The 25,919-nt window shown below is 38.0% G+C and overlaps 2 protein-coding genes across 3 annotated transcripts in view; one reads left to right on the top strand and one right to left on the bottom strand.

Moving 5' to 3' along the window:
• CSNK1G1 (casein kinase 1 gamma 1) overlaps nucleotides 1–25,919 on the bottom strand; it is a 151,150-nt gene that overhangs the window by 104,632 nt on the left and 20,599 nt on the right. The gene's annotated exons all lie outside the window — the stretch shown is intronic.
• On the top strand, nucleotides 9,426–11,001 carry LOC138375480 (fumarate hydratase, mitochondrial-like). Its single transcript, XM_069459084.1, has one exon. The coding sequence runs from the start codon at nucleotides 9,432–9,434 to the stop codon at nucleotides 10,956–10,958; it is 1,527 nt and encodes a 508-aa protein (XP_069315185.1). The 5' UTR covers nucleotides 9,426–9,431; the 3' UTR covers nucleotides 10,959–11,001.

Here is a 25,919-nt window from a genome sequence, read left to right as displayed (position 1 = left end):
GCAATTACTGATGAGTCTGAATAAGTTCCAGGTGTCAAAAAGGAAATGTACAAGCACCCATATTTATTCAAAGTGCTTCTAGTTCAATCAATAAATATTGTGAATAAATAGTGAAGTTGGGTATGGTAGCATCTGCCTGTAGTCCCATATACACAGGAGGCTGAGGCAGGAGGATCACTTGAGCTCAGGAGTTTGAGGCTGCAGTGTACTTTGATGATGCCTGTGAATAGCCACTGCACTCCAACCTAGACAACACAGACCCTGTCTTTTCAAAAAATAAAAATAAATTTTCAAAAAATATTTAGTGATTACCTCCTATGTGCCTAAAACTGGGATAGCCACCGAGGATGTAACAGCAAACTCGACATACATAGCTCCTCTGCTCACAGAGCTTATAGTCGAGGGGTCACCACAAACACAGGAATAAAAGAACTACAAATTGGGGCAATGCTACATATTAAACAAAGATCTGCTAAACTAAAGATTATGGGGAAGTCAAAGGGAGAGTTTTAGGCAGAGTGTGGTACAGCTTTTATTAGAAGCCACAGTTTTTAAATTTTCAAACTGTAAATTAGCAATTTACAATCACATCAATTTATGGGGTGCAAAGTGATGTTATTTTTTATGAATACAATGTGGGATAATTAAATCAAGCTAGTTAACATATCCATTACCTCAAATGCTTAACTGTTTTTTATGGTAAGAATATTTGAACTTTACTCTCTTAGCTATTTTGAAATGTACAATACTCTATTATTAACTATATTAACCACGTGTACAACAGAACTAAAAACAAAAAAAATTCTCCTGAGATTTTATACTCTTTTACGATCATCTCTCCATTGCTCCCACCTCCCAGCCTCTGTAACCACCATTTTCCTATTTCTATGAGTTCGATTATTTTAGATTCCACATATAAGTAAGAACACATGGTATTTGTCTTCCTGTGCCTGGCTTATTTCACTTGGCAAAATGTTAACTCCAATTCCATCAATGTTGTCACAAGTGACAGAATTTCCTTCTTTTTTAAGGATGAATAGTAGTCTATTGTGTATATATACCATATTTTCTTTATTCATTCATTGGCTGATAGAAACTTGGGTTGATTCCATTACTTGGCTATTGTGAACATGGGAGTGCAGACATCTCAACAAACTGATATCAAATCTTTCGGGTAAATATCCAGAAGTGGGACTGCTGGATCATATGGGTAATTCTACTTTTAGTGTTTTGAAGATCCTCCATATAGTTTTCCATAATGGCTGTATTAATTTACATTCCCACTCTGTCAGAATGGCTATTATCAAAAAGATAAAAGATAACAAGTGTTGGTGAGGATGTGGAGAAAAGGGAATCCTTGTACACTGGTAGTAGGAATATCAATTAGAAGCCACATTTGGGCCAGGTGTCGTGGCTCACACCTGTAATTCTAGCACTTTGGGAGGCTAAGACAGCAGGATCACTTGAAGTCAGGAGTTCAAGATCAGCCTGAGCAAGAGCGAGACCCCGTCTCTACCCCCACCCTACCCCACCCCCCAGAAAACCTTAGCTGGATGTGGTGGTGCACGCCTATAGTCTCAGCTGTTTGGGAGGCTGAGACAGAAAGATCGCTGGAACCCAGGAGTTGGAGGTTGCAGTAAGCCATGATGACGCTACTGCATTCTTCCCTGGGCAACAGGGCAAGACCCTTTCTCAATGAGAAGGAGTCAACCTTGTCAAGAGCTAGGGACAGAGTCTTCAGACAGAAGGAATAACAGCCTATAAAGAAAGGCTTTTGATGAAAGACCACCAAGGAAGGGGTAACAATGAGCGAAGTCAAGAGGCAGTAGGAGTCCATTATTCAGGATTTTACAGGTTGCTGATACTGTAATGAAAAGCCATTTAAGCAGAGAAGTGACATTTATACTTAAAGGGCTTTAGGTTTATAAAAAGCATTTACATTTTCTAAATGATTGACTTTGGGTGCTGTGTAACCTACTCAGTAGAGTCAAACTGGACTTACCTGCTTTAGTAAAAAGCACTTGTTCCTTTTCAAAGAGGAAATTGAGGCTCAGAGAAGTATGTTCACTGACTGGGTCACATAGTCAAATTTAGCCAGTGGAGTTCAAAGCCTGATCTCTCTCTCGTTTCTGTCACACTAACCAAAGGACCCTGCTTGTCCACTCACTTACCCATTCATCCCCATTGAGTCAAAAGTGCACTGGCCTCACAACTGTCCTCCTGAAACAATTAAAAAACAAAGTGTGGTGATTTTTAAATATGTCCATAAAATTTTTCAAGGGAGCTTAATTCTCCCTCCCTTGAGCTACTTAAAATTTGTTTCCCACAATGAATATTCTTCATTTGGATACTATGTTTATGTTCCCTTTTTGTGGCAAAATTTTCCCACGGGGTCACATTTGTGTTTTCAAAAACAGCTTTATTGAGATATAATTCACATACTATACACTTTATCTATTTAAAGCACATCTCTGTTTTTCTTTTTTGAGGTTAATACATTTTGTCTATTATCATTATTGTTATTGTTACCACTATTACCATGTCACAGCCTTTAGGGATACAGAACATTCTAAGATGCATAAGACACTTGCCCCTTAATTCCTTAGTGTCCAGGTGGGAAGCAGATAACACTGATATGTTATTAATAACATTGTACCAACATGTGATCTAAAGACTTCATATTAATATTAGCTCATTTATATTATCAATGACTATGTTAAATAGGTTTTATAAGTATTCCTACTGTACAGATGAGGAAATAGGTGATATGACAGGATAAAGGACTATTCAAAATTACATGGCTAGGTAGAGTTGAACTGGGATGTAATCCCAGGCAGTCTGGATCCAGAGTCATTTTTTTCTTTTTTACTTTTCTACAACACATTTACGTGTATACATTTCTAAAGACTCCTTAAATCCTTGAACAAAAACAACACCTATGAAGAACTGAAATATTTCGGTCTATAAGTACTCCTTTCCTGGCTGGGAAACCTCAAGTAACAAACATAATTCCATTTCATAAAGGAATAAGGAATGGTTGTCCTCAACCACATTCAATTCTTTTCCTCCAGTTAAGACTCAGGCACAAGAACACCTGCCTCTGTATGCAAAACCTCTCAAATTTCCAGTGTGGTAAGCAATTTCTTCACCATGTACAATTATTACAGCATCCCTTGCCCAGGACAAGCAAGATTCTTCAGGGCATTCAGCTATGCCCTTTTCCAAAAACACTACTGCTCCTTCAGGCTCTGGCACAAATGAACCATGTTCTTCGCCCAAGTCATTTACTGAACATCTATTCTGGGTCCAGCATCAGGAGATAATGAGAGAAATTCAATGCTACCATCAATGCTTTCAGGGAGCTTACAACCTTTTTCTTTTTCTTCCCTTAGAATTTTTATTTTTGTTATTGATCATGTTCTTTGAGCATTATTTACACATAGATTCTTTTTTTTTTTTTTTTTGAGACAGAGTCTCACTCTGTTGCCTGGGCTAGAGTGCCATGGTGTCAGCCTAGCTCTCAACAACCTCAAACTCCTGGGCTCAAGCAATCCAACTGCCTCAGCCTCCCAAGTAGCTGGGACTACAGGCATGCGCCACCATGCCCGGCTAATTTTTTCTTTCTTTCTTTTTTTTTTTTTGAGACAGAATCTCACTCTGTTGCCTGGGCTAGAGTGCCATGGTGTCAGCCTAGCTCTCAACAACCTCAAACTCCTGGGCTCAAGCAATCCAACTGCCTCAGCCTCCCAAGTAGCTGGGACTACAGGCATGCGCCACCATGCCCGGCTAATTTTTTCTTTCTTTCTTTTTTTTTTTTTGAGACAGAATCTCACTCTGTTGCCCGGGCTAGAGTGCCATGGCATCAGCCTCACTCACAGCAACCTCAAACTCCTGGGCTTAAGCGATCCTACTGCCTCAGCCTCCCAGGTAGCCGGGACTACAGGCATGCGCCACCAGGCCCAGCTAATTTTTTCTATATATATTTTTAGTTGGCCGGATCATTTCTTTCTATTTTTAGTAGAGACGGGGGGTCTCACTCTTGCTCAGGCTGGTCTCGAACTCCAGACCTCGAGCGATCCACCCGCCTCGGCCTCCCAGAGTGCCAGGATTACAGGCGTGAGCCACCGTGCCCGGCCCTAATTTTTTCTATATATATTTTTAGCTGTCCATATAATTTATTTCTATTTTTAGTAGAGATGGCGTCTCACTCTTGTTCACGCTGGCTTCGAACTCCTGAGTACACATAGATTCTTATATCACTGTTGCACAAACATGACCTTCAGTGTAGTATTCAATAATTGTGTGGCCAGCCAGCCTCCTTTTTCGTCCTGATCTCAGGGAGAAAGTTTTCATTACTTCACTACTATTATGAAAGTTTACTCTACAATTTTTATAAACAGCCCTTATCAGATTAAGTTCCTTTTTATTCCTATTGTGAAGGTTTTTCCTTACTATTATGAATTGTCAGTGAATACTATCATATACTTTTTCTGTATCCATTGAAATGATCAGATGGTTTCTCTATTTGTGTTAATGTGAATTACATTTCATCTCTGTTTTAAAAACAATTTTTGAATTGGGAAATTTCAAACTTGGCCTATCTTTAGCCCACAACTAGTACAATTGATTTCTCTTGAGTTTGTTTACCTGGTAAATACTTATCTCATCAGCTTCTCTAGTTGGTTCATTCATTTCACTACCTGACATGGATGGGCAGGGAACTAGAGCTTTAAGTAACTAGTACATTGCTAAGAAAAGAATTTTATGACATTGCTGCCCATTTTTCCTACCTTATGCCTTCACCTCGAAATCTTGGCCAAGTTCGATGGGAAATTCCTTCATGGAGAAGTGAGCCAATTATGATATTAAAAAATTTTATCAAAGAGGTGGGAAAATATATATAAATATTTTTACAAGTAAATCATATATAGTTTCTTTAATGGCCTTGCTATTGTGGCCTTAAGACACAACTGAACCATATACCTAACTTTCTTCTCCCTGTGACATATTAGTATGGGCTTTAAACATCATATAGCACTAACAAAACAGTGTATGGTCTTTTTGCAAATGATTGTTTTTCCATCTGGTCCAAATAATATTGTTCCTGGAAGATATTTCTCAAAATTTGTGAACATGAAATTAAGGCTACTATCTGACTTTCGTCATTCTGATGAAGTTTTCTTTGTAACTTTTGCTTTACTATTATTTTTATTTTTATTAATTCATTATACTATGATCTTTTGGGAAAGGGTAAGGTTGAAGAGCTGGTGGGTATTAACTTGTATTTATAACATCATCCTTTCTCACTACTCCACTTGACTAGTCTTAAACAAATACATAAAATATAACATCATCTTTACAGGAGAACTATTTACTTTGCACAAATGTAGATATATCCAGGTTCAAATTTACTATGAAGCTGGATAAAACCTGGTTTTATCCACACTCTCACCCATTAGACTTTGAGTTGACTTCTTGCTATTTCATGAAATTTATTACATTATATTTTTTTGTCAAGTACATATGTCTTTCAACTATTACTAAAATAAATCTACTCTCAAAGGATAAAAATCTAACATCCTGAGACTATTTAAAAGAAATACATCACCGTTTTTTTTTTCAAAAATATTTTGAGTAGCACCTTTAGAATAAGCGATCTCTTGAGGTGATTGCCTTAAAGAAGTCATACTTGTGTGGATTTTAAATTATTATATGCTTTGTTTCAAAATTAGTTGAATTTATAATGCTTATCCCCCGTATTTATGTAACAGACATAAAATAATACCTTTCCCTTACATAAATAAAAGCATAAAAAAAAAACAGTGATGCTTGTAATCTCAGCTACTCGGGAGGCTGAGGCAGGAGGATTGCTTAAGCCCAGGACTTTGAGACTAGTTTGTGCAACACAGTGAGATCTCATCTCAAAAAGTAACAGCAAGGGCCAGGCATAGTGGCTCACATCTGTAATCCCAGCACTTTGGGAGGCTGAGGCAGGAGGACTGCTTAAGGCTAGGAGTTTGAGATCAGCAAGGAAAACATAGGGATCCCTGTCTCTATAAAAAAATTTAAAAATTAGCTGGGCATGGTGGTGTAAATCTGTAGTCCCAGCTGCTCAAGAGGCTGAGGTAGGAAGATCGCTTGATTCTAGGAGTTCAAGGTTACAGTGAGCTTTGATCTTGCCACTGTACTCCAACCCAGGAAACAGAGCGAGACACCGTCTCAAAATAAAATTTAAAAAATAATAAAATTTTAAAAGTAAAAACATTTTAAAAAGGAAAATATGCCTGTCTGAAAGGCTTAAAAAAAAAAAAAATGAGTGATAGCCTAAGTAGACCAGGGCTTTTTCTTATTCTCCAGATAATTCTACTGAAACAGGCACACGTCAAGAGACAACCTCATTAATGCAAAGGTTGCAATGCTGAGGGCAAGATATTGAATGTAATAAGTTATGACTACTGGGAAGGTATACAGTGGTAAAGTGAACAGTGGGTGTCCTATGCAAAAAGCAGAGCTATCTCTCTGCTCCTGCTGAGTTTTGTCACCTAAGAATATGTTGCCAGCTCCAATTTTTCAAGAGTTGCTAAACAATGAAATTTTAATAAAATTTCCCAGTTTTTGTATGTTGGCAGTTTTAAAAAATTTTAAACACTGTCCAAGCCACCAATTTGTAACCTCTGGACTAAAAACCTTAAAAGTGAAATATGGCTTTTAAATGTCTTTAGCATAATCTATGTTGCCAAAACAAGGATAGGAACTCACAAAACAAGAAAAAAGACCTTATTCACCCTAGCAATAAGTCTTAATATGAAATTGAAAGTGTGAGATAATTATAATGCTTTCTACAGAGAAGTTCAGAATAGTATGATTAGTATTGTTAACCAGATAAATATAATTCATTTCATTTTCTTACTCAAGGGAAAATCCTTATGTCTCAATTTGAAATCCAAAAAAGAACAATTTAATGTATTATTCTAAGAAAATGAGCAGCATTCAAAATAAAAGCTCATTCAGCTGGGCACAGTGGCTCATTGCTGTAATCCTAACACTTTGGGAGGCCAAGGTGAGAGGATTACTTAAGGTCAGGACTTCGAGATCAGCCTGAGCAAGAGCGAGAACCCATCTCTTCCAAAAAAATAGAAAAATTAGCCAGGTGGGGTGGTGTGCGCCTGTAGTCCTAGCATAATTAGGGAGGCTGAGGGAGGAGGATCACTTGAGCCTAGGAGTTTGAGGTTGTAGTGAGCTATGATGATGCCACTGCATTCTGACCAGGGCAACAGAGTAATACTTGGTCTTAAATAAATAAATATATACACAAATGCTTATTCCACATTGAGATGATGGAAGCATTTATATGACAAAGAAATAGTTTTATAATTAAAGGCAAAAAGCTGTATCACATAAAATTACTAACAGTCCCTGGGCTACATGATGATGTGAATATAGCTGCTTCTGATATTGCACTAAATTAAGGCCATGGACAATGTAAACTTCAGCTAAAAGTGCCTAAAGACCTAACACAAATACTGGTAAAGTTTTCCAATTATGAAACAACCATATTGTTAAACTTTTCTTGAGCAAATAAGACAGGCAGTGGAGGTGGCAAAGGAGGAGGGGGAGTTGGAGTCATTATGATTTTAGACATAAAGCCTGAATTCTCTTTCTATAGTTCCCATTAAGCTATTGATAAACCACAAAAGGCAGTAACAAATCTCACTAGAGTGCCTGGTAGGGTCTAATTAGATCTTATGTAACATTTTACATTTTTATTCTTTTTTCTTAACTAAATTACCCTAAGTAGTAAAAGTAGTAAATTATCTCTTGCCTTCTGAAATTCTTATTCTTTAACGTTTTTCTATAGAGCATAAAATCTTATTATAACTTGAATCTTCCCATATTCATTTCTCTTTCCTAGTTTTATGCATGAATTAGCAACAAAGTAATTTGGTTCTTTCTCCCAAAGGTGCCCAACAGCTAAGCCTTTTTCCATTCAGGTACAATACTCTCACTTGGTACACACAAAACAAATTTTTAAAGTCAGTTAGTTATTACAAAGCTTAAGATAGAACTCACTTTAATCATAGCACTGTAAAATGCATTACACTTTTATGTTCCTCATGTTTTTGTCATGAATGAGTCTTCACTATTCCACTGTGTGATATTTATCGGTAACTTGAAGAGCTGCTGTTGAAAATCTGCTATGCCATTGAATATAAGTACTATTCTATTTTTATTTAACTTTTGTCCAGTCTCAAAGAACTATTTATTCATCACTGACTACACTCAAAACATAGTACGTCATTAAATATGAAATGCCCAATTTCGAATCAAAAGTTTAGTTTATTTTAGCTCAAACAAGAAGCAGTACAATTAACTGAGGTATGTGCCTAAACTATCAACACAGTTTTGCCATCTTAACATTAGTTTATTTATGCCAGCAACAAAGAAGCCTGGAGAGTGAGTGGCAATGCAAAATGATTTTCCACAGCCTGTTGAGAACTGAATATTTTTCCTTGCAAGAAGTAGTCCAAAGCCTCGAAGAGGTGATAGTCAGTTGGTACAAAGTCTGGTTGATATGGTGGATGACAGAGAGTTTCCAAGTCCAGCTGCTGTAGTTTGAGCAGCGTTGTTTGTGCAACATGTGGTCGAGTGTTGTCGTGCAAGAGGATTAGCCTGTCTCTATGGACCAATTTCAGCTGCTTCATTGCAAGCATCCTCACCATTTCCTGCAATTGGTTGTAGTAGACATCTGCTGTAATCAATTGACCAAGTTTCATGAAGCCATAGTAGATAATATCAGCGCTAGACCACCAAACAGACACCATTAGCTTTTTTTGATGAATATTCACTTTTGGACTATGTTTTGGCACTTCATCTTTAGCCAGTTATCATGCTGAATGCCTGAAATTGTCTGAAAAAATCCATTTTTTATCACACGTAACAATATGGTGTAGAAATGGTTTGCCTTTATGTCATGACAGCAAAGAAAGGCAAGTTTCAAGATGATTTCTCTTCTGATGATTGTTTAATTCATGTGGTACCCATCTATCCAGCTTGGTTACCTTGCCCATTTGTTTCAAATGGTCCAATTTGGAATAGTAATGTCAAACCTTGCTGCTAATTCACACATAGGTTGAGATGGATTGACGTCCACTATATCATTATCTACCTTGGTCTCAAGTCACCCACATGGCTTATTTCCAAGATCAAAATCACCAAAATGGAACTTCTCAAACCACTGAATGTACTGTGCATTCATTAGGCACATCCTTCCCAAACACTTTGTTGATATTTCGAGCTGTCTGTGCTGCAATGGTTCCACGATGGAACTCATATTAAAAAATAACATGAATTTTTGACTTATCCATGGTTTCACAAAATTGCTCTAAAAAAAAAGTTGAGGCCCAGAAATCTACCCAGGCTTCCTGAGCACCATGTACCGAACACTCCGGCTCCTCGCGCGCTCGCGTCACCTCTTGCGGGCTCCACCCTCAGCCTCAGCTCCGGGCTTGAGTGGCGTAGCCGTCCCCCCATCCTGGCCCCCGAACGCGGCTCGAATGGCAAGTCAGAATTCTTTCCGGACAGAATATGATACATTTGGTGAACTCAAGGTCCCAAATGATAAGTATTATGGCGCCCAGACTGTGAGATCTACAATGAACTTTAAGATTGGAGGTGTGACAGAACGCATGCCAATTCCAGTTATTAAAGCTTTTGGCATCTTGAAGCGAGCAGCTGCTGAAGTAAACCAGGATTATGGTCTTGATCCAAAGATTGCTAATGCAATAATGAAGGCAGCAGATGAGGTAGCTGAAGGTAAATTAAATGATCATTTTCCTCTCGTGGTGTGGCAGACTGGATCAGGAACCCAGACAAATATGAATGTAAATGAAGTCATTAGCAATAGAGCAATTGAAATGTTAGGAGGTGAACTTGGTAGCAAGAAACCTGTGCATCCCAATGATCATGTTAATAAAAGCCAGAGCTCAAATGATACTTTCCCCACAGCAATGCACATTGCTGCCGCAGTAGAAGTTCATGAAGTACTGTTACCAGGACTACAGAAGCTACATGATGCTCTCAATGCAAAATCCAAAGAGTTTGCACACATCATCAAAATTGGGCGTACTCATACTCAGGATGCTGTACCACTTACTCTTGGGCAGGAATTTGGTGGTTATGTTCAACAAATGTCATATGCGATGGCGAGAATAAAAGTTGCCATGCCAAGAATCTATGAGCTCGCAGCTGGAGGCACCGCTGTCGGTACCGGTTTAAATACTAGAATTGGCTTTGCAGAAAAGGTTGCTGCAAAAGTGTCTACACTCACAGGCTTGCCTTTTGTCACTGCTCCAAATAAATTTGAAGCTCTGGCTGCTCATGATGCTCTGGTTGAGCTCAGTGGAGCCATGAACACCACCGCTTGCAGTCTGATGAAGATCGCAAATGATATTCGTTTTCTGGGTTCCGGTCCTCGGTCGGGTCTGGGTGAACTGATCTTGCCCGAAAATGAACCAGGAAGCAGCATCATGCCAGGCAAGGTGAACCCCACTCAGTGTGAAGCGGTGACCATGGTTGCAGCCCAAGTCATGGGGAATCACGTCGCTGTGACTGTCGGAGGCAGCAATGGACATTTCGAGTTGAATGTTTTCAAGCCAATGATGATTAAGAATGTGTTACAGTCAGCCAGGCTCCTAGGGGATGTTTCAGTTTCCTTCACAGAAAACTGCGTGGTGGGCATCCAGGCCAACACAGAAAGGATCAACAAGCTAATGAATGAGTCTCTAATGTTGGTGACAGCTCTCAATCCTCACATAGGGTATGATAAAGCAGCAAAGATTGCTAAGACAGCACACAAAAATGGATCAACCTTAAAGGAAACTGCTATTGAACTTGGCTTTCTCACAGCAGAGCAGTTTAATGAGTGGGTAAAACCTAAGGACATGCTGGGTCCAAAGTGATGTAAATACATTTATAATGGAAATAAACATGTTGTGTAAAATGAAAAAAAAAAAAAAAGTTGAAAGATAAATCACAAGCCAAAACATGTGTTTGAAAGAATAAGGATGTACCTTCACAAGAAAAAAACAAAAAAACAAGTAGTGTCAAAGTGAAATGTGAGAGATTGCAACTGTCAAACTTAGTACTTAAGGAAATCGGACATTCCATACTTAATAACCTAAAACTTAAGGAAATCAGACATTTCATACTTAATATAAGCAATTTCACCTCCCAGACTAAAATGTTTAAAGTTGTTTTGTAATAACTCATCCTTAATTATTTTTATTATTTTATTTTTATTTATTTTTTATGAGTTTTTGTAGAGACCGGGGGTGCGGGTGGGGGTGGTTCTTCCTATGATGCCCAGGCTGGTCTTGAACTCCTGACCTGAAGTGATCCACCCACCTCAGCCTTCAAGGTGCTGGGATTACAGGCACGAACCATCATGCCCAGAAAATGTTTAAAGTTATATTTACTCCCCTCTTTCCTTCAAAGGGCCATTATCTGCTTGTTCCCTCACTTTATAGCTTATGTGGCAATGCAAAAGGAATAGATTCCTTCCTGGTGTTTTATTTTTTGTTTTTTTTTTTTTTTTTTTTTTATGAGATAGAGCAAAACCCCATCTGTCACCCAGGTGGGAGTGCAATGGCACTTCATTGCAGCTTTGAACTGCTAGGTTCAAGTGATCCTCCCACCTCAGCCTCCTGAGTAGCTGGAATTACAGGCATGAGCCACTGCACCCAGCAGATTTCTTCTAGTATTTTTAATAGAAAGCCATTATTTTCCCAGAAGATTTATTATTTTCTTCATATACATCACAGGACATAAGGAAAAACTAAAAATAGTTCACTTTAAGACATCTGTCACACTGTAAAACAATGACAACTATAACTTCTAAAGTATATTAGGCCTTTATGACCTAGGAACTCTTCAGGTGCTTTAAATATACTAATTCATTAAATCCTTCCATAACCCTATGAGATAGTAGTATTTTTACTAAAAATCCTCATTTCACAGATGAGGAAACCAAGTAAAGGGCATAACATCACAAAACTAGAAAGCAGTAGAGCCAGACACTTAGCAGCATGACTCAAAACCCCCTGACTTAACAATAATGTTATACGGACTACTCAAACTTGTAACCATATAGTTGTCCTAAGACCGCATATTCTTGTTGCCTGAGATTACAAAAGAACCCCATGCAATTTATTCAGTGGTTCTTAAAAGAAGATCCATTGTTAGCCAAGCATGGTGGCTCATGCCTGTAATCCTAGCACTCTGGGAGTCCGAGGCAAGAGGATCGCTTGAGGTCAGGAGTTCAAGAACAGCCTGAGGGAGAGTGAGACCCCCATCTCTACTAAAAATTAAAAAAAAAAAAAAATTAGCTGGCCAACTAAAAATAGAAACAAAAAATTAGCAAGGTGTGGTGGCAAGCACCTGTAGTACCAGCTACTTGGAAGGCTGAGGCAAGAGGATCCCTTGAATCCAGGAGTTTGAGGTTGTTGTGAGCTAGGCTGATGCCATAGCACTCTAGCCTGGTGCTCTAACAAAGTCAGACTGTCTAAAAAAAAAAAAAAAAAATTGCTGACTGTGACTTCATCACAAGTAAATTTATTCTTTTAGGAAATATGAGTACATTTTCATATATAAATACATTTCAACTTTTTGTCAATAGGATGCTGCTAAATGAACATGCACTGTACAGTGAAATTTATTACCATACAGTCCAATGCTCTGTAATGTGTGTTAGCAGGATAACTTCTGAGAACTTGATTAATATGAGATTTAATACAGGACTCTTTGGGTCCTTCCAATTTTTGTAATACATGGATAGTGGACACTTTTCCCGTAATCATCCCCTATAGCTATATAGTAGTAAAATAAAACAAAAGTATTTATTTTAAGGAGAATGGTGCAACATGAATTCAAGCAGTCCTCCATGAAATTTTACCTTCACTGGGCTATACTGACAATTTCTAGGCTCTTTTATGAGAGAGAAAAACAAAAGTCTTTTTTTTTTTTTTTTTTGAGACAGAGTCTCACTCTGTTGCCCAGGCTAGAGTGAGTGCCGTGGCATCAGCCTAGCTCACAGCAACCTCAAACTCCTGAGCTCAAGCGATCCTCCTGTCTCAGCCTCCCGAGTAGCTGGGACTACAGGCATGCGCCACCATGCCCGGCTAATTTTTTTTCTATATATATTTTTAGCTGTCCATATAATTTCTTTCTATTTTTAGTAGAGGTGGGGTCTCGCTCTTGCTCAGGCTGGTCTCGAACTCCTGAGCTCAAACGATCCGCCCACCTCGGCCTCCCAGAGTGCTAGGATTACAGGCGTGAGCCACCGCGCCCGGCCAACAAAAGTCTTTAATGCACTGTTATTTCCAACTCTATCCAGCAGCAAAAAGCAATTCCCACTGAAACACTACAATTATTTATAGTAATACTCCCTAACCTGCATTCTATTTTATTATACTAATTATACCAATTTTTGGTTAATATTTTGCCAAGTGTGTCATTTTCCATCCTTATACTTTCAACTTGCCTCTGTCCGAATATTAATCCCCTAAAAACATATGAGTTGCCTTACAGTTTTAAATACAGTCTGAGAATCTTTGTCTCTTAACTAGAGCATTTAATCCATTTATATTCATTATGATCACTTATATATTTAGCATTATTTCTACCATATCTTTGTCTTTCTCTTTTGTTTATTTCTCACTCCTTTTTTCTCCATTAGAAGTCTCCCCTCTCCCATTCCATTTGCTTTCTACTACAACTTTTACACTTTCAAGGCCTACTCTAAAAATTTTTAAATGCACATTTAATTAACACATTCACTGCCACATTACAAAAAAATTTTTTTTTCCTTTGGGACCATGGTGATTTATTACAAAAATAGAATAAAAAATTAGAAAACAAGATGATCTTTTCTAATTTGGTGAAAAATTTAATGAAAAACGAAATTCACTTCTATTCATTTAATCCACATTTTTAGAATTAATTTCTCAATATTAATTATAACAATAAGAACATCAACAAGATTTTCATGAACCAACTGCAGGGTTTTGCCCAGGTTTTGTTTCAAGAGGCCCAGGCTCAAAACTAACGTGAGTTAAATACAACTCACATGGCAGTTAATGTGTTAAAGTTTAAAGTTAATCGGCATCTCTTATCCTTCTCTCGTTCATTACTCTGTATGTGGAATTCTGATTAGATGTTGTACGCTGCTGCAACAAATTAAGGTGTTTAATAGTAAGAAGACTTTTTTTAAGTATAGTTTCCCATATTACAGGAAATAAAGTAAATTATACCTATTCTTAACTTATAATAAATGTAAGATGATGTTATGCCAACAGTTCTGAAATTACACTCTACTTGTACATTTCATTTCCTTACTCTTCTCTTCCTTGACCCCTTCAAAATTCCTCTCTAAGAAGTTTCCTTTACCAAGTAACTGTAAGTACTACTTTCTAGTCTTTGCCACCCATTTCCAATATCTCTAAACTTTCCCAATATCCCTAATTTTTAAGATATGGTTTTACAGACTATACAAATATATTTATGAATATTTTTGAGACAAGGTCTCACTGTCACACAAGCTAGAATGTAGTGGCCAGATCACTGCAACCTTGAACTCCTAGGCTCAATCGATCCTCCCACCTTGGCCCCTCAAGTAGCTAAGACTATAGGCACATGCCACCACACTCAGCTAATTTAAAAAAATTTTTTTAGTAGAGATGGGGGTCTCACTATGTTGCCAGGCTGGCCTCAAACTCCTGGCCTCAAGCGATCCTGTAGCCACAGCCTCCTAAAGTACTGGGATTACAAGCATGAGCCACCATACCCAGCAGATATTACTACTAAATGATAAAAATTAGGTATACTAACAGACAAAAGTGAAAAATGGAAAACAAAAATGATCTGCATGTTAGGATGGTGACATTTTCATTTTCCTTTAATTTTTTAATTATTTTCATCATATTACTTATGCAATAAAATGAATACCACCATGATTTTAAACTGGCTATCTTCCCTTTTCCACCCTTGGTTAAAAAGTTATTCATGCAAATACACTACTTAACACTACCCCATCAGCCATTCTCTTCTGTAATGTTTCAGGATGTTGGTAAATTTCTATGGGCAGCCAAACTTAAGAAACAGTCACTGCAGGCCGGGTGCAAGTGGCTCATGTCTGTAATCCTACCACTCTGGTTGGCCAAGGTGGGAGGATTGATTGAGCTCAGGAGTTCAAGACCAACCTAAGAAAGAGGAAGATCCCCATCTCTACTAAAAATGGAAAAAATTAGCCAGGCGACTAAAATTAGAAAAAGTTAGCTGGGTGTGGTGGTACTTGCCTATAGTCTCAGCTACTTGGTAGGCTAAAGCAGGAGGATCACTTGAGCCCAGGAGTTTGATGTTGCTATGAGTTAAGCTGACACCATTGCACTCTAGAGATAGACTTTGTCTCAAAAAAAGTCTGTCATGCTGTAGTTTTTATTTCAAAGCTACAGAAAGACACCTCACAGTTTGTGGCTGTCAGAAAACACCCAGAAATATATTTTATGATCAAAACCAATGCAATCCCAATATTGCAATCTGTCAATGAAGGAAATTGGGCTGAAATCACTAACAAGTATAATAAATGAGTAATATTTCAATGCACCTCCTTTATAAAAAGGAAGTTGGAAGCTGGGCATAGTAGCTCACGCCTGTAATCCTAGCATTCTGTGAGGGTAAGGCGGGAAGATTGCTTGAGCTCAGGAGTTTGAGACCAGCCTAAGCAAGAGCAAGACCCCGTCTCTACAAAACAGAAAAATTAGCAGGGCCTAGTGGCATGCATCTGTAGTCCCAGCTACTCAGGAGGCTGAAATAGGAGGATCGCTTGAGCCCAGGAGTTTGAGGTTGCAGAGAGCTATGATGATCGCCACTGTACTCTAGCCCAGATGACAGAGAAAGACTCTTGTGTCAAAAAAAAAAAGTTTGAATGGTTTCACAAGCTCAAGAGTAGGGAAAACATACCAACTTATAGACGGGTTCAAATGGTAAAACAATGGGTTAAGAAACCAGGGAAACAGTAACCTCTGACCATACCTCAATTTGTTTATTGGTAAAATAAGAATGACGACCGCACAAAAAGAACAAATCTGATGAGATGTGGGGCTACCTAACAGAGTGCTCTTTCCCTTCATTCCTGTTCTTTCTGTAAACAGCTCCAAAGCAGCATGTAGGAAGGGGGACTAAAGATATCCACAACCCGTAAAAGGATCTCTCCTCCTATCCACCCAGAAAATCAAGAAGTTTCTACTGTTTTTCTTGTGCCTCCACACCAAACTAACAGAATCCTGAAAAGAACGTGAATTTACTTGGCAGTTCACCTTTATTTATTACTATCGCACACAGACCCAGAAATTTCTCCCTTCCTTTCTTGTTTATATTGTTTCATTTTTGGTTTTTTTTTTTTTTGAGACAGGGTATTGCTCTGTCACCCAGGCTGGAATGCAGTGGGTACAGTGGCCCAATGATAGCTCACTATAACCTCAAACTTCTGAGCTCACTTGATCCTCCTGCCTCAGCCTCCCAAGTAGCTAGGACTACAGGCACATGCCACCACATCTGGCTAAATTTTTTTATTTTTTGTAGAGATGAGGGTCTCACTATGTTACCCAGGCTGGCCTCAAACTCCTGGCCTCAAGCAATCCTCCAGCCTCGGCATCCCAATGTGCTGGGATTACAGTCATAAGCCACTGTGCTTGGCTTCTTCTTTTCTTTCTGTGACTCCACACTAAATTCACAAGAACCCAATAAGTCTTCTGAATCTATGAGGAGTAGTAGTAAATAAAGATAAACTGGGGCTGGGCGAGGTGGCTCACGGCTATAATCCTAGCACTCTGGGAGGTCAGGAGATCAAGACCAGCCTGAGCAAAAGCAAGACCCCATCTCTACTAAAAATAGAAAGAAATTATCCGGCCAACTAAAAAAATATATATTAAAAAAAAAAAATTAGCCGGGCATAGTGGCGCATGCCTGTAGTCCCAGCTACTCGGGAGGCTGAGGCAGTAGGATCGCTTAAGCCCAGGAGTTTGAAGTTGCTGTGAGCTAGGCTGACGCCACGGCACTCACTCTAGTCCAGGCAACAGAGTGAGACTCTATCTCAAAAAAAAAAAAAAAAAAAAAAAAGATAAATTGGCAAACAAACCAATAACAAAAAAATGCCTGCTCTTAGCCTCCAATCTAGATGATCAGAATCATCAGATGAAAAGTCTCTGACTGGCAAACAGCCCCTCAACTGAAAACTCAGTGAAAAACTAAAAAGATAATGTTTGAGAGAAGTAGATGTAGAAATACTACTAGGCCTCAACGGGGGAAAAGTGCCACTAACTCTGTATTCAATACCAATACACAAAAATAATAGACATTAAGTATCAGTTTCACTTTTAAATTTTAAAAACACTAAGTAAAAAGGGTGTTTCTTCTTTAAAGCCAAGAAAGACACAATGTAAAAAGAAACAACTGGTTGGTCCACCACAAGGAAGCCAACAAAACAAACAAAAAAGCCCACAAAATACATATTTTAGCATTGCTATGTGAAGCATTAATTAAACCAACGCTCCTCTAGTAGCTTGCTAAGGAAGTGAAACTGAGGGAAAAAACCTAACACACCCACAGGATTCCCATTACTCTGGGCCAAATTCAGTTATCAAGACACTGTAGTGAAACACAATTTTGTACATCTGGATGCATAAAAGTCCATGTCTAAATCAATGCTTTATAATTCTAGAACAGGAAAAATGTTACTCAAAAGGTAACTGATAGCCGGGCACAGTAGCTCATGCCTGTAATTCCGGCTATACAGGAGGCTGAGGTGGGAGGTTCACTTGAGGCCAAGAGTTTAGAGACCAGCCTGGGCAATACAGAGAGACCATGTCTTTATTAATAAAACAAACAAACAAACAAACAAAAAACCTTGAATTTTACTTGCCCGTTTTCCTTTTATTCCACTTGCTAACAATCATAACTCACTTAAATCATTAGCTACATAAAATCTCCACTCTTGAAGACCAAAGAACAATGTCTCATATATATGCCTAGGGGAAATGGAACATAATTAAAATAGAAAATGTAATGCTCCCTTTTAATGAACAGTCCAATAAAAGTATTAGCATATTGATCTTCAGACTAATCTTGTTTTCTCTTCCCCAACATCACTGTTACCTACCTTAACCTTTCTACTTCTCCATAATTAGCTTTCATCTTGTGCCACCTTATAAGCTACTCCTGACTTAACCACAATCCATCAATCCATCTAACCAAATAATTTTTTAAAAATACATATGCAAATATATATGCCAAATTTTATCTGTGCATAGCTATAAACATCTTTAAGTATAATAACCCCTCATTAGCCCAATCATTAGGAAATTATGTCTTGAATAAACGAATTTGCTAGAAAATTGAAGTTAATTCTTTTAAACCCCAAAACTAAGTTTAAGATGTACTATACTTTATACTTAATCAGAAGCCACTATAAAAATAACTTAACAAATAGTCTAAGCCAATTCAATAAAATATGAAAAAGAAATGGGATATACAAATATTACAAAGGAAGACATAAAAAGTTTAAAACATTTTTCTCACATATGGACTCTTGGGCAGCCAAACACAGGACATTATGTGAAATTTAACGTTACTGGATGATGGAGATCAATCACGGTGTTGTTCTAAAAAAAAGATGATGTCCTCAAGCCCTAATAAAGTATGTAAGGTGAAATGCTACTCTACTGAAACCCCTGGCTATACTTTTTTTCTTTCCATTGTATGAAAAGTTACTTTTTGCTGTTATTGATATGTTTAGTTCTAGCACACCTTCCATCCTTGTTTTCTGATTTGGCTCCTTTAATTTATTGTGAGTTATAACCAAACCTGTTAGTAAAGTTATGTAAAGTTCAAGTGTCTATTCTCCTGGAAGCTTCAGAAGTACACCCTTGAAAAAAGTGTGTGAGTTTTAGAGCTCAGACTTTTATAGAACAGGAACTTCCTAGTCTACACTCAAGTTCTCAGCCATTTATACACATAAGAAGTTTCTGGGGAAATAAAACTATAAGAGTTCCTATATGTGAAAAATATGGTTAGATAAAGATGGACCACTATATTTCATAATTAGGTCAAATAGAGCAGATCTTGGAGTAGTCAATAAAGACGTGTGATTTCTGTATCAAAAATGATCAGTGTGGCCATGCTTGATGGCTCACACCTGTAATCCCAGCACTTTGGGAGGACAAAGCAGAAGGATCACTTGAGACCAGGAGTTTGAGACCAGACTGGGCAATATAGTAAGAACCCATCTCTACAAAAAAATTTAAAAATTAGCTGGGATCAGATGTGGTGGCTCATGCCTGAAATGCCAGCACTTTGGGAGGAGGATCACTTGAGGCCAGGAGTTTGAGGTTGCAGTGAGCTATAATCATGCAACTGCATTCTGGCCTGGGTGACAGAGCAAGATCTTGTCTCAAAAATAAAATAAAAATTTAAAAAATGATCATTGCTCTTTAATTCATAAAAATTGCCTACAGTTTCAGAAAAGGCAGATTAGCCTGAAGATCAGACCAAATGATGCCCTTCCCAACTTATGAAATGCTATTTGATGTGTTGAAATACTGGCAATAAACCAAGATAATAAAATGACAATTTATAATTAGGAGTCCTTTGGGTACATTTCTAATACAAATAAATAGAAACAGTTTATAATTAACAGGTCAAATATAAATGTCTCTAAAGCAATTGCTCTTTATTAGGTTAGTCATTGCTTCTATGATTCTGATTCTACCAATAATGTGCTTAGCAAACTATCTTTTCCATAGATGTTTTTCAGCCATGGGTGGAGATGATTTTTAGTTATAACCCACCAACCTTCAGGGCTAAATAATACTTGCAGCACATCAAACCTCAAGGTGGACTCATCAGCAGGCTCTACCAAGTCTTACACAAATGACAAAGCAAACTGGAAAAAGCAGACTCTTTGCAATTTTCAATGTCAGAAATATTTCAGAAATTAAAACAATATTGATGTGGTTCAAACTACATTTATTTATTTATTTATTTATTTTGAGGCAGAGTCCCGCTCTGTCACCCTGGCTAGAGTGCCATGGCATCAGCCTAGCTCACAGCAACCTCAAAGTCCTGGGCTCAAGCAATCCTTCTGCCTCAGCCTCCCAAGTGGCTGGGACTACAGGCATGTGCCACCATCCCCAGCTAATTTTTTCTATATATTTTTAGTTGTCCAGCTAATTTATTTCTATTTTTTAATAGAGACGGGGTCTCGCTCTTGCTCAGGCTGCTCTCGAACTCCTGAGCTCAAATGATCTGCCTGCCTTGGCCTCCCAAAGTGCTAGGATTACAGGCGTGAGCCACAGTGCCCAGCCTAAACTACATTTATTTTTATATAAATTTTATTTAATTTTACTTTTTACTTTCCAGCTATTAACCAAGTGTTTATGATAGCCAAAGGCTATACAGCATTGTGCTGTATTAAAATATGAAATACACATTAAAGATGTAACACAAAAATATAACACTTTTCATCTATAAAATTGGCAAATATGAAAGAAAATTGTAACACCCAATGTTGCCAAAATCCAGAGAAATACATTCTCATGCCTTACTGAAAGGACCACATCTCTCTGGAAGACTATCTGGAAAAATGTTCATTTATTGAACCCTAAGGAATAAATAATAACATTCATCTATTAAACTCAAAGGAAATAAGTTTTCTAAGGAAATAATTAAAAATTAACATAAAAAAGCTGGGCAAGATGGCAAGTGCCTGTAGTCCCAGCTACTCAGGAGGCTGAGGCAGGAGGATCACTTGAGCCCAGGGAGTTCAAGGCCATCCTGGACTATATAGTAAGACCCTATCTCTAAAAAATAAATTAAAAATAAAAAGAAATTAACATAAAAGATGATGTTAATCTCAGAAATTTTTAACAGCAAAAATCTGGAAATAACCTAAAAGCCAAAATTAGAGGTGTAGTTAAATCACTTATGTGTGATTATAGTCATTAAATACCTATCTGATGACATTGAATAATGTTTTCAATATTATGTAAAACAAAAGGATACTAAACTCTATAATCCAAATTTAATTTAAAAGATTTGTGGCCGGGCGCGGTGGCTCACGCCTGTAATCCTAGCTCTCTGGGAGGCCGAGGCGGGTGGATCGCTTGAGGTCAGGAGTTCGAGACCAGCCTGAGCAAGAGCGAGACCCCGTCTCTACTAAAAAAAAAATAGAAAGAAATTATATGGACAACTAAAAATCTATATAGAAAAAATTAGCCGGGCATAGTGGCGCATGCCTGTAGTCCCAGCTACTCGGGAGGCTGAGGCAGGAGGATCGCTTAAGCCGAGGAGTCTGAGGTTGCTGTGAGCTAAGCTGACGCCACGGCACTCACTCTAGCCTGGGCAACAAAGTGAGACTCTGTCTCAACAAAAAAAAAAAAAAAAAAAAAAAATTTAAAAGATTTGTATATATATATTACACATGGTTTTCTCTTGTTCTTTATAACTTTCTTATATTATTCAAATTTTTACAATGATCACATATAAAATAATCACATAAATTATGTGAAAAAAGAAATCAAACCAAACACCTTGCCAATATCCTCAAAACACTGAAAAAATACTGAAGTATTGCTAAGAAAACAGTTTTTGAACAAGAGAATAATAATTACCACATATTATATAAAGAAATAGAATTTAAAGGAATACACACCAAGTAAATTTCTTAATGGAGGTAAAACTACAAGCACACTGATATGAATTTGTAAAACAATGAAACTTTTTAAAATGAACATTTTACCACTGTAAGCAGCTTACAATGATAGAAATCCTTACTAATATTAATGCTTAAATTAAAAATAACAATTGCAAGGAACCATAAGCCCAAGAGTTCAATGAAAACTGCTACCACAAAAACAAGTAGTTACCGGTCTGAAGTACACTCCATGCCAAAGTGAATACTGCTTCATACTTTTTTTTTTTTCCTGCCTAACGTGGCTTGCTTTATACTTTATACCTTATTATTTTATAATTAAATTACACTGGGTTCAGAATGTCATAAAACAATCACGTATGCCATAGTTGTGTATGCTGTAGTTCTTAAAAAATGACTTTAAGTTCCACAGTGACATACTTCTAGGAGAAGCATTTTATTATTATTTATTTATTTATTTATTTATTTTGGAGACAGAGTCTCTCTCTGTTGCCTGGGCTGGAGTGCCGTGGTGTCAGCCTAGTTTATAGCAATCTCAAACTCCTGGGCTCAAGCGATCCTCCTGCCTCAGTCTCCCGAGTAGCTGGGAATATAGGCACGTGCCACCATGCCCGGCTAATTTTTTCTATTTTTAGTTGCTCAGCTAAATTTTTTTTCTGTTTTCTAGTAGAGACGGGATCTTGCTCTTGTTCAGGCTGGTCTTGAACTCCTAAGCTCAAGAGATCCTCCCACCTCAACCTCCCAGAGTGCTAGGATTACAGGCGTGAGCCACCAGGCCTGGCCCATTTTATTATTTTCAAACCAAAACTTTTGTGCACAATACATGTTATTTCATTACTGGGAATACGAGAGAATATTCTCAAACAGAGGTCTGAACTATCCTGTGGTCATTCTAGTCAAAATCAAAATTAAATTCTCCCACATCTGTCATTGGTCATCTTGCACACAGGATTTTATAATAATATGGAGAATCAATACAATTTTAGGATTAAGAATCAAATGGAGTCAATGTTTAGCTCTCCCCAGATAAAAAAATGCTCAATGAATAACTAACTCAACACCCTAATATAGTTTAGTACCAAAAGAAAACCAATTCAAAAAATCCAAACGTGAATACAGAAGAATACCCCATATAGAGGGAATGAATATAAGAACTACACTAAGGGCTAAAAATTCTGAGTTCTAATCATAGATAAGCCAGTGACCCAAGTCAATAATTCTTATCTCAAGTTTCTCAACCATAAATTTGTGAGAATATTCAAATACAAGTCATAAAATGTTTGAAAAATAAAAAAGAATACTTAAAAATTTTAGCCAGAGAAAAATAATTCATTGTCCTAACCTGGTTCAGACATAGATAAATCCAATGGCCCTGAAATGAGTACTGGTAAGTATGGCAACTTAGAAAGATTTAAAGTATGCTTAGTAACTGGGAGGTGGTATATAAATAGCAAGGATGTAACCTTAGTTTAATCATAGCTGAGTGCATAAAGAGGTTTATGCTGTCAGTATTGTCCTAACAACAGGAAGTTAAATTTCAAGGAGGATACAGTACAGCCTTGCTTATGAAATGATTAAGTATACAGATCAAGATCCAAAGATAATGGCTAACTATATAAAAATACAGTACCAAAAAAAGTGGATTTTCTTCATGAAATACAATTTCTGCTTAATCATTCTCACATATTTCTATGGTAAATAGCTAGCTCCTACTTTAACCATATTAGTCTTTATTTCATTCACTCTGTACTCATTTTGGTGACATGCCAATTTTATGGATCTTAGAATTTTGATCCTTTATTATTTTAACAAAGCAATATTACTGACATTCTTCATTTGTTAACTTAAAACTAAGTTGGCCGAGCACAGTGGCTCACGCCTATAATGCTAGCACTCTGGGAGACTGAGGCCAGAAGATTGCTCGAGGTCAGGAGTTCGAGACCAGCCTGAGCAAGAGCAAGACCCTGTCTCTACTAAAAATAGAAAGAAATTAGCCAGACAACTAAAAATATATAGAAAGCATTAGCTGGGCATGGTGGCACATGCCTGTAGTCCCAGCTACCCGGGAGGCTGAGACAGAAGGATCGCCTGAGCCCAGGAGTTTGAGGTTGCAGTGAGCTACGATGACACCATTGCACTTCTAGCCTGGGCAACAGAGTAAGACTTTGTCTCAAAAAATAAAAATAAAAAACACTAAGTTGAGATTATGTTTCCAATTTTTTAAAATTACCACATTGGGCAATGTTAATGATTTAAAAAACGATGAAATTGGTTAACAGCAAGATTTGGGACTTACTATACAAAAAAAGGTTGAAGAAAAAAAATGGAGCTACATTTCCATTTCTAGAAATATGGCAGATTATCCAAACAACCTATCTACTAAAAAGTGAGAATGCTAAATTAAAACCAGCAAAATTTGGCCAGGTAAGGTGGCTCATGCCTGTAAATCCTAGCACTCTGAAAGGCCAAGGAGGGAGAATCACTTGAGGTTAGGAGTTCCAGACCAGCCTGAGCAAGAGCAAGACTCCGTTTCTACTAAAAATAGAAAAAATTAGCTGGGCGTGGTGGCATGCATTGCAGTCCCAGCTACTCAGGAGGCTGAGGCAGGAGGCTTGAGCACAGGCATTCAAGACCAGCCTGCGCACCTCTTGTTACCGCAGGGGGCCCGTGCCTCATTTGTGGGAAACATATCTTGCTCTTGTTCTATAAACCTATCTTGCTCTTCCTCAATAAACCTCATTTCCGTGCTTACGTCGCTTTTAGTGCGTCTGGTCATTCTTCAGTCAAGAGCACACCAAGAACTGAGAACTAGATTGCTGACCTGACAATATGACAACTAAAGGTAGGTTGGGCACGGTGGCGCACACCTGTAATGCCAGCACTTTGGGAGGCTGAGGCAGGAGGATGGCTTGAGCCCAGAAGTTTGAGACCAGCCTGAGCAACACAGCAAGATCTTCATCTCTACAAAAAAGATAGGGGCACTGTGGTGTGCCAGTAGTTTTAGCTACTTGAGAAACTGAGGCAGGAGAATTGCCTGACCCCAGGAATTTGGGGCTACAGTGAGATATGATCGCAAGGCCACTGCCCTCCAGCTTAGGCAACAGAATGAAACCCTGTCTCAAAAAAAAAAAAAAAAAAGACCAGCCTGGACAACAGTGAGACCCCATCCCCTCCCCAAAAAAACCCAAAAAACAGAAGCAAGAATTTGGGTATTTTTCAGTTCTAAAAGTTTTAATTGGTTCTTTCTTATATCATCTATTTCTCTCTTCAGTATTTTCACATTTGTCTTTAAATCCTTAAACTTATTTATGATTGTTTTCAAGTCCTTGTGTACTAAATTCAATCACCTCAGTATTTCTAAATCTGTTTGGTTTTGTTTTACTTTTTTTGAGACAGAGTCTGACTCACCAGGCTAGGGTGCAATGGTGTCATCATAGCTCACTGCAACCTCAAACTCCTGGGGTCAAGCAATTCTCCAGCCTACAGGCGTGTGCCACTACCATGCCCAGCTGATTTTTTTATGTTTTGTACAGATGGGGTCTTGCTGTTAATCAGGCTTGTCTCAAACTCCTGACCTCAAGTAATTCTCTCTCCTCCTCAGCTTCCCAAAATACTAGGATTACCGGCATGAGCCTCTGTGCCTAGACAAATCTGTTTCTAATGACTGAGTTTTCTTCTAGTTATGGGTGACATTTTCCTACGCACTTGCATATCTAATTAACACAAAATCCAGGATAATGGTGACCAATAGACCAGAAAAAGGAAGGGCCATATAGAGCCTACTAAGGTACTGGTAATGTTCTATTTCTTGAGTGGTGGATACACAGTCATTCACTTTTGGTCTTTAAATGATACATAACGCTTTGTATGTATACTGCAGTTCTTAAAAATATTATAAAAATTAAGTTGAATGCTTTCAAAAGATTTAGTAAGAAAACTTAAACGAAAAGGGAGGGGTCACCAAAAATGGCAAAGTAGGAAATTCCAGGGCTCCATCCCCTCTCCAAAAACAAATAAATAAGCTGGCAAAAAGGGGAAAAAAAGTCAGATTCAACTTCTGCAGAACTCTGGAATCTAGAAAAACTGAGGATAACAAGTAGAAGGCTTACCAAAGACATCTGCTGGTGCATTGCCTTAAGAGAGTACTGTGGGGTTGTTA

Source organism: Eulemur rufifrons, chromosome 2, assembly GCF_041146395.1.
Source record: "Eulemur rufifrons isolate Redbay chromosome 2, OSU_ERuf_1, whole genome shotgun sequence".
NCBI classification, from domain to species: Eukaryota; Metazoa; Chordata; class Mammalia; order Primates; family Lemuridae; genus Eulemur; species Eulemur rufifrons.
Note: the sequence above shows the minus strand (reverse complement) of the source record. Positions and strands in the feature narration are given on the sequence as shown.

Coding starts and splice junctions, on each gene's coding strand:
- LOC138375480 (XM_069459084.1), top strand. CDS start 9,432: ATGTACCGAACACTCCGGCTCCTCGCGCGCTCGCGTCACCTCTTGCGG.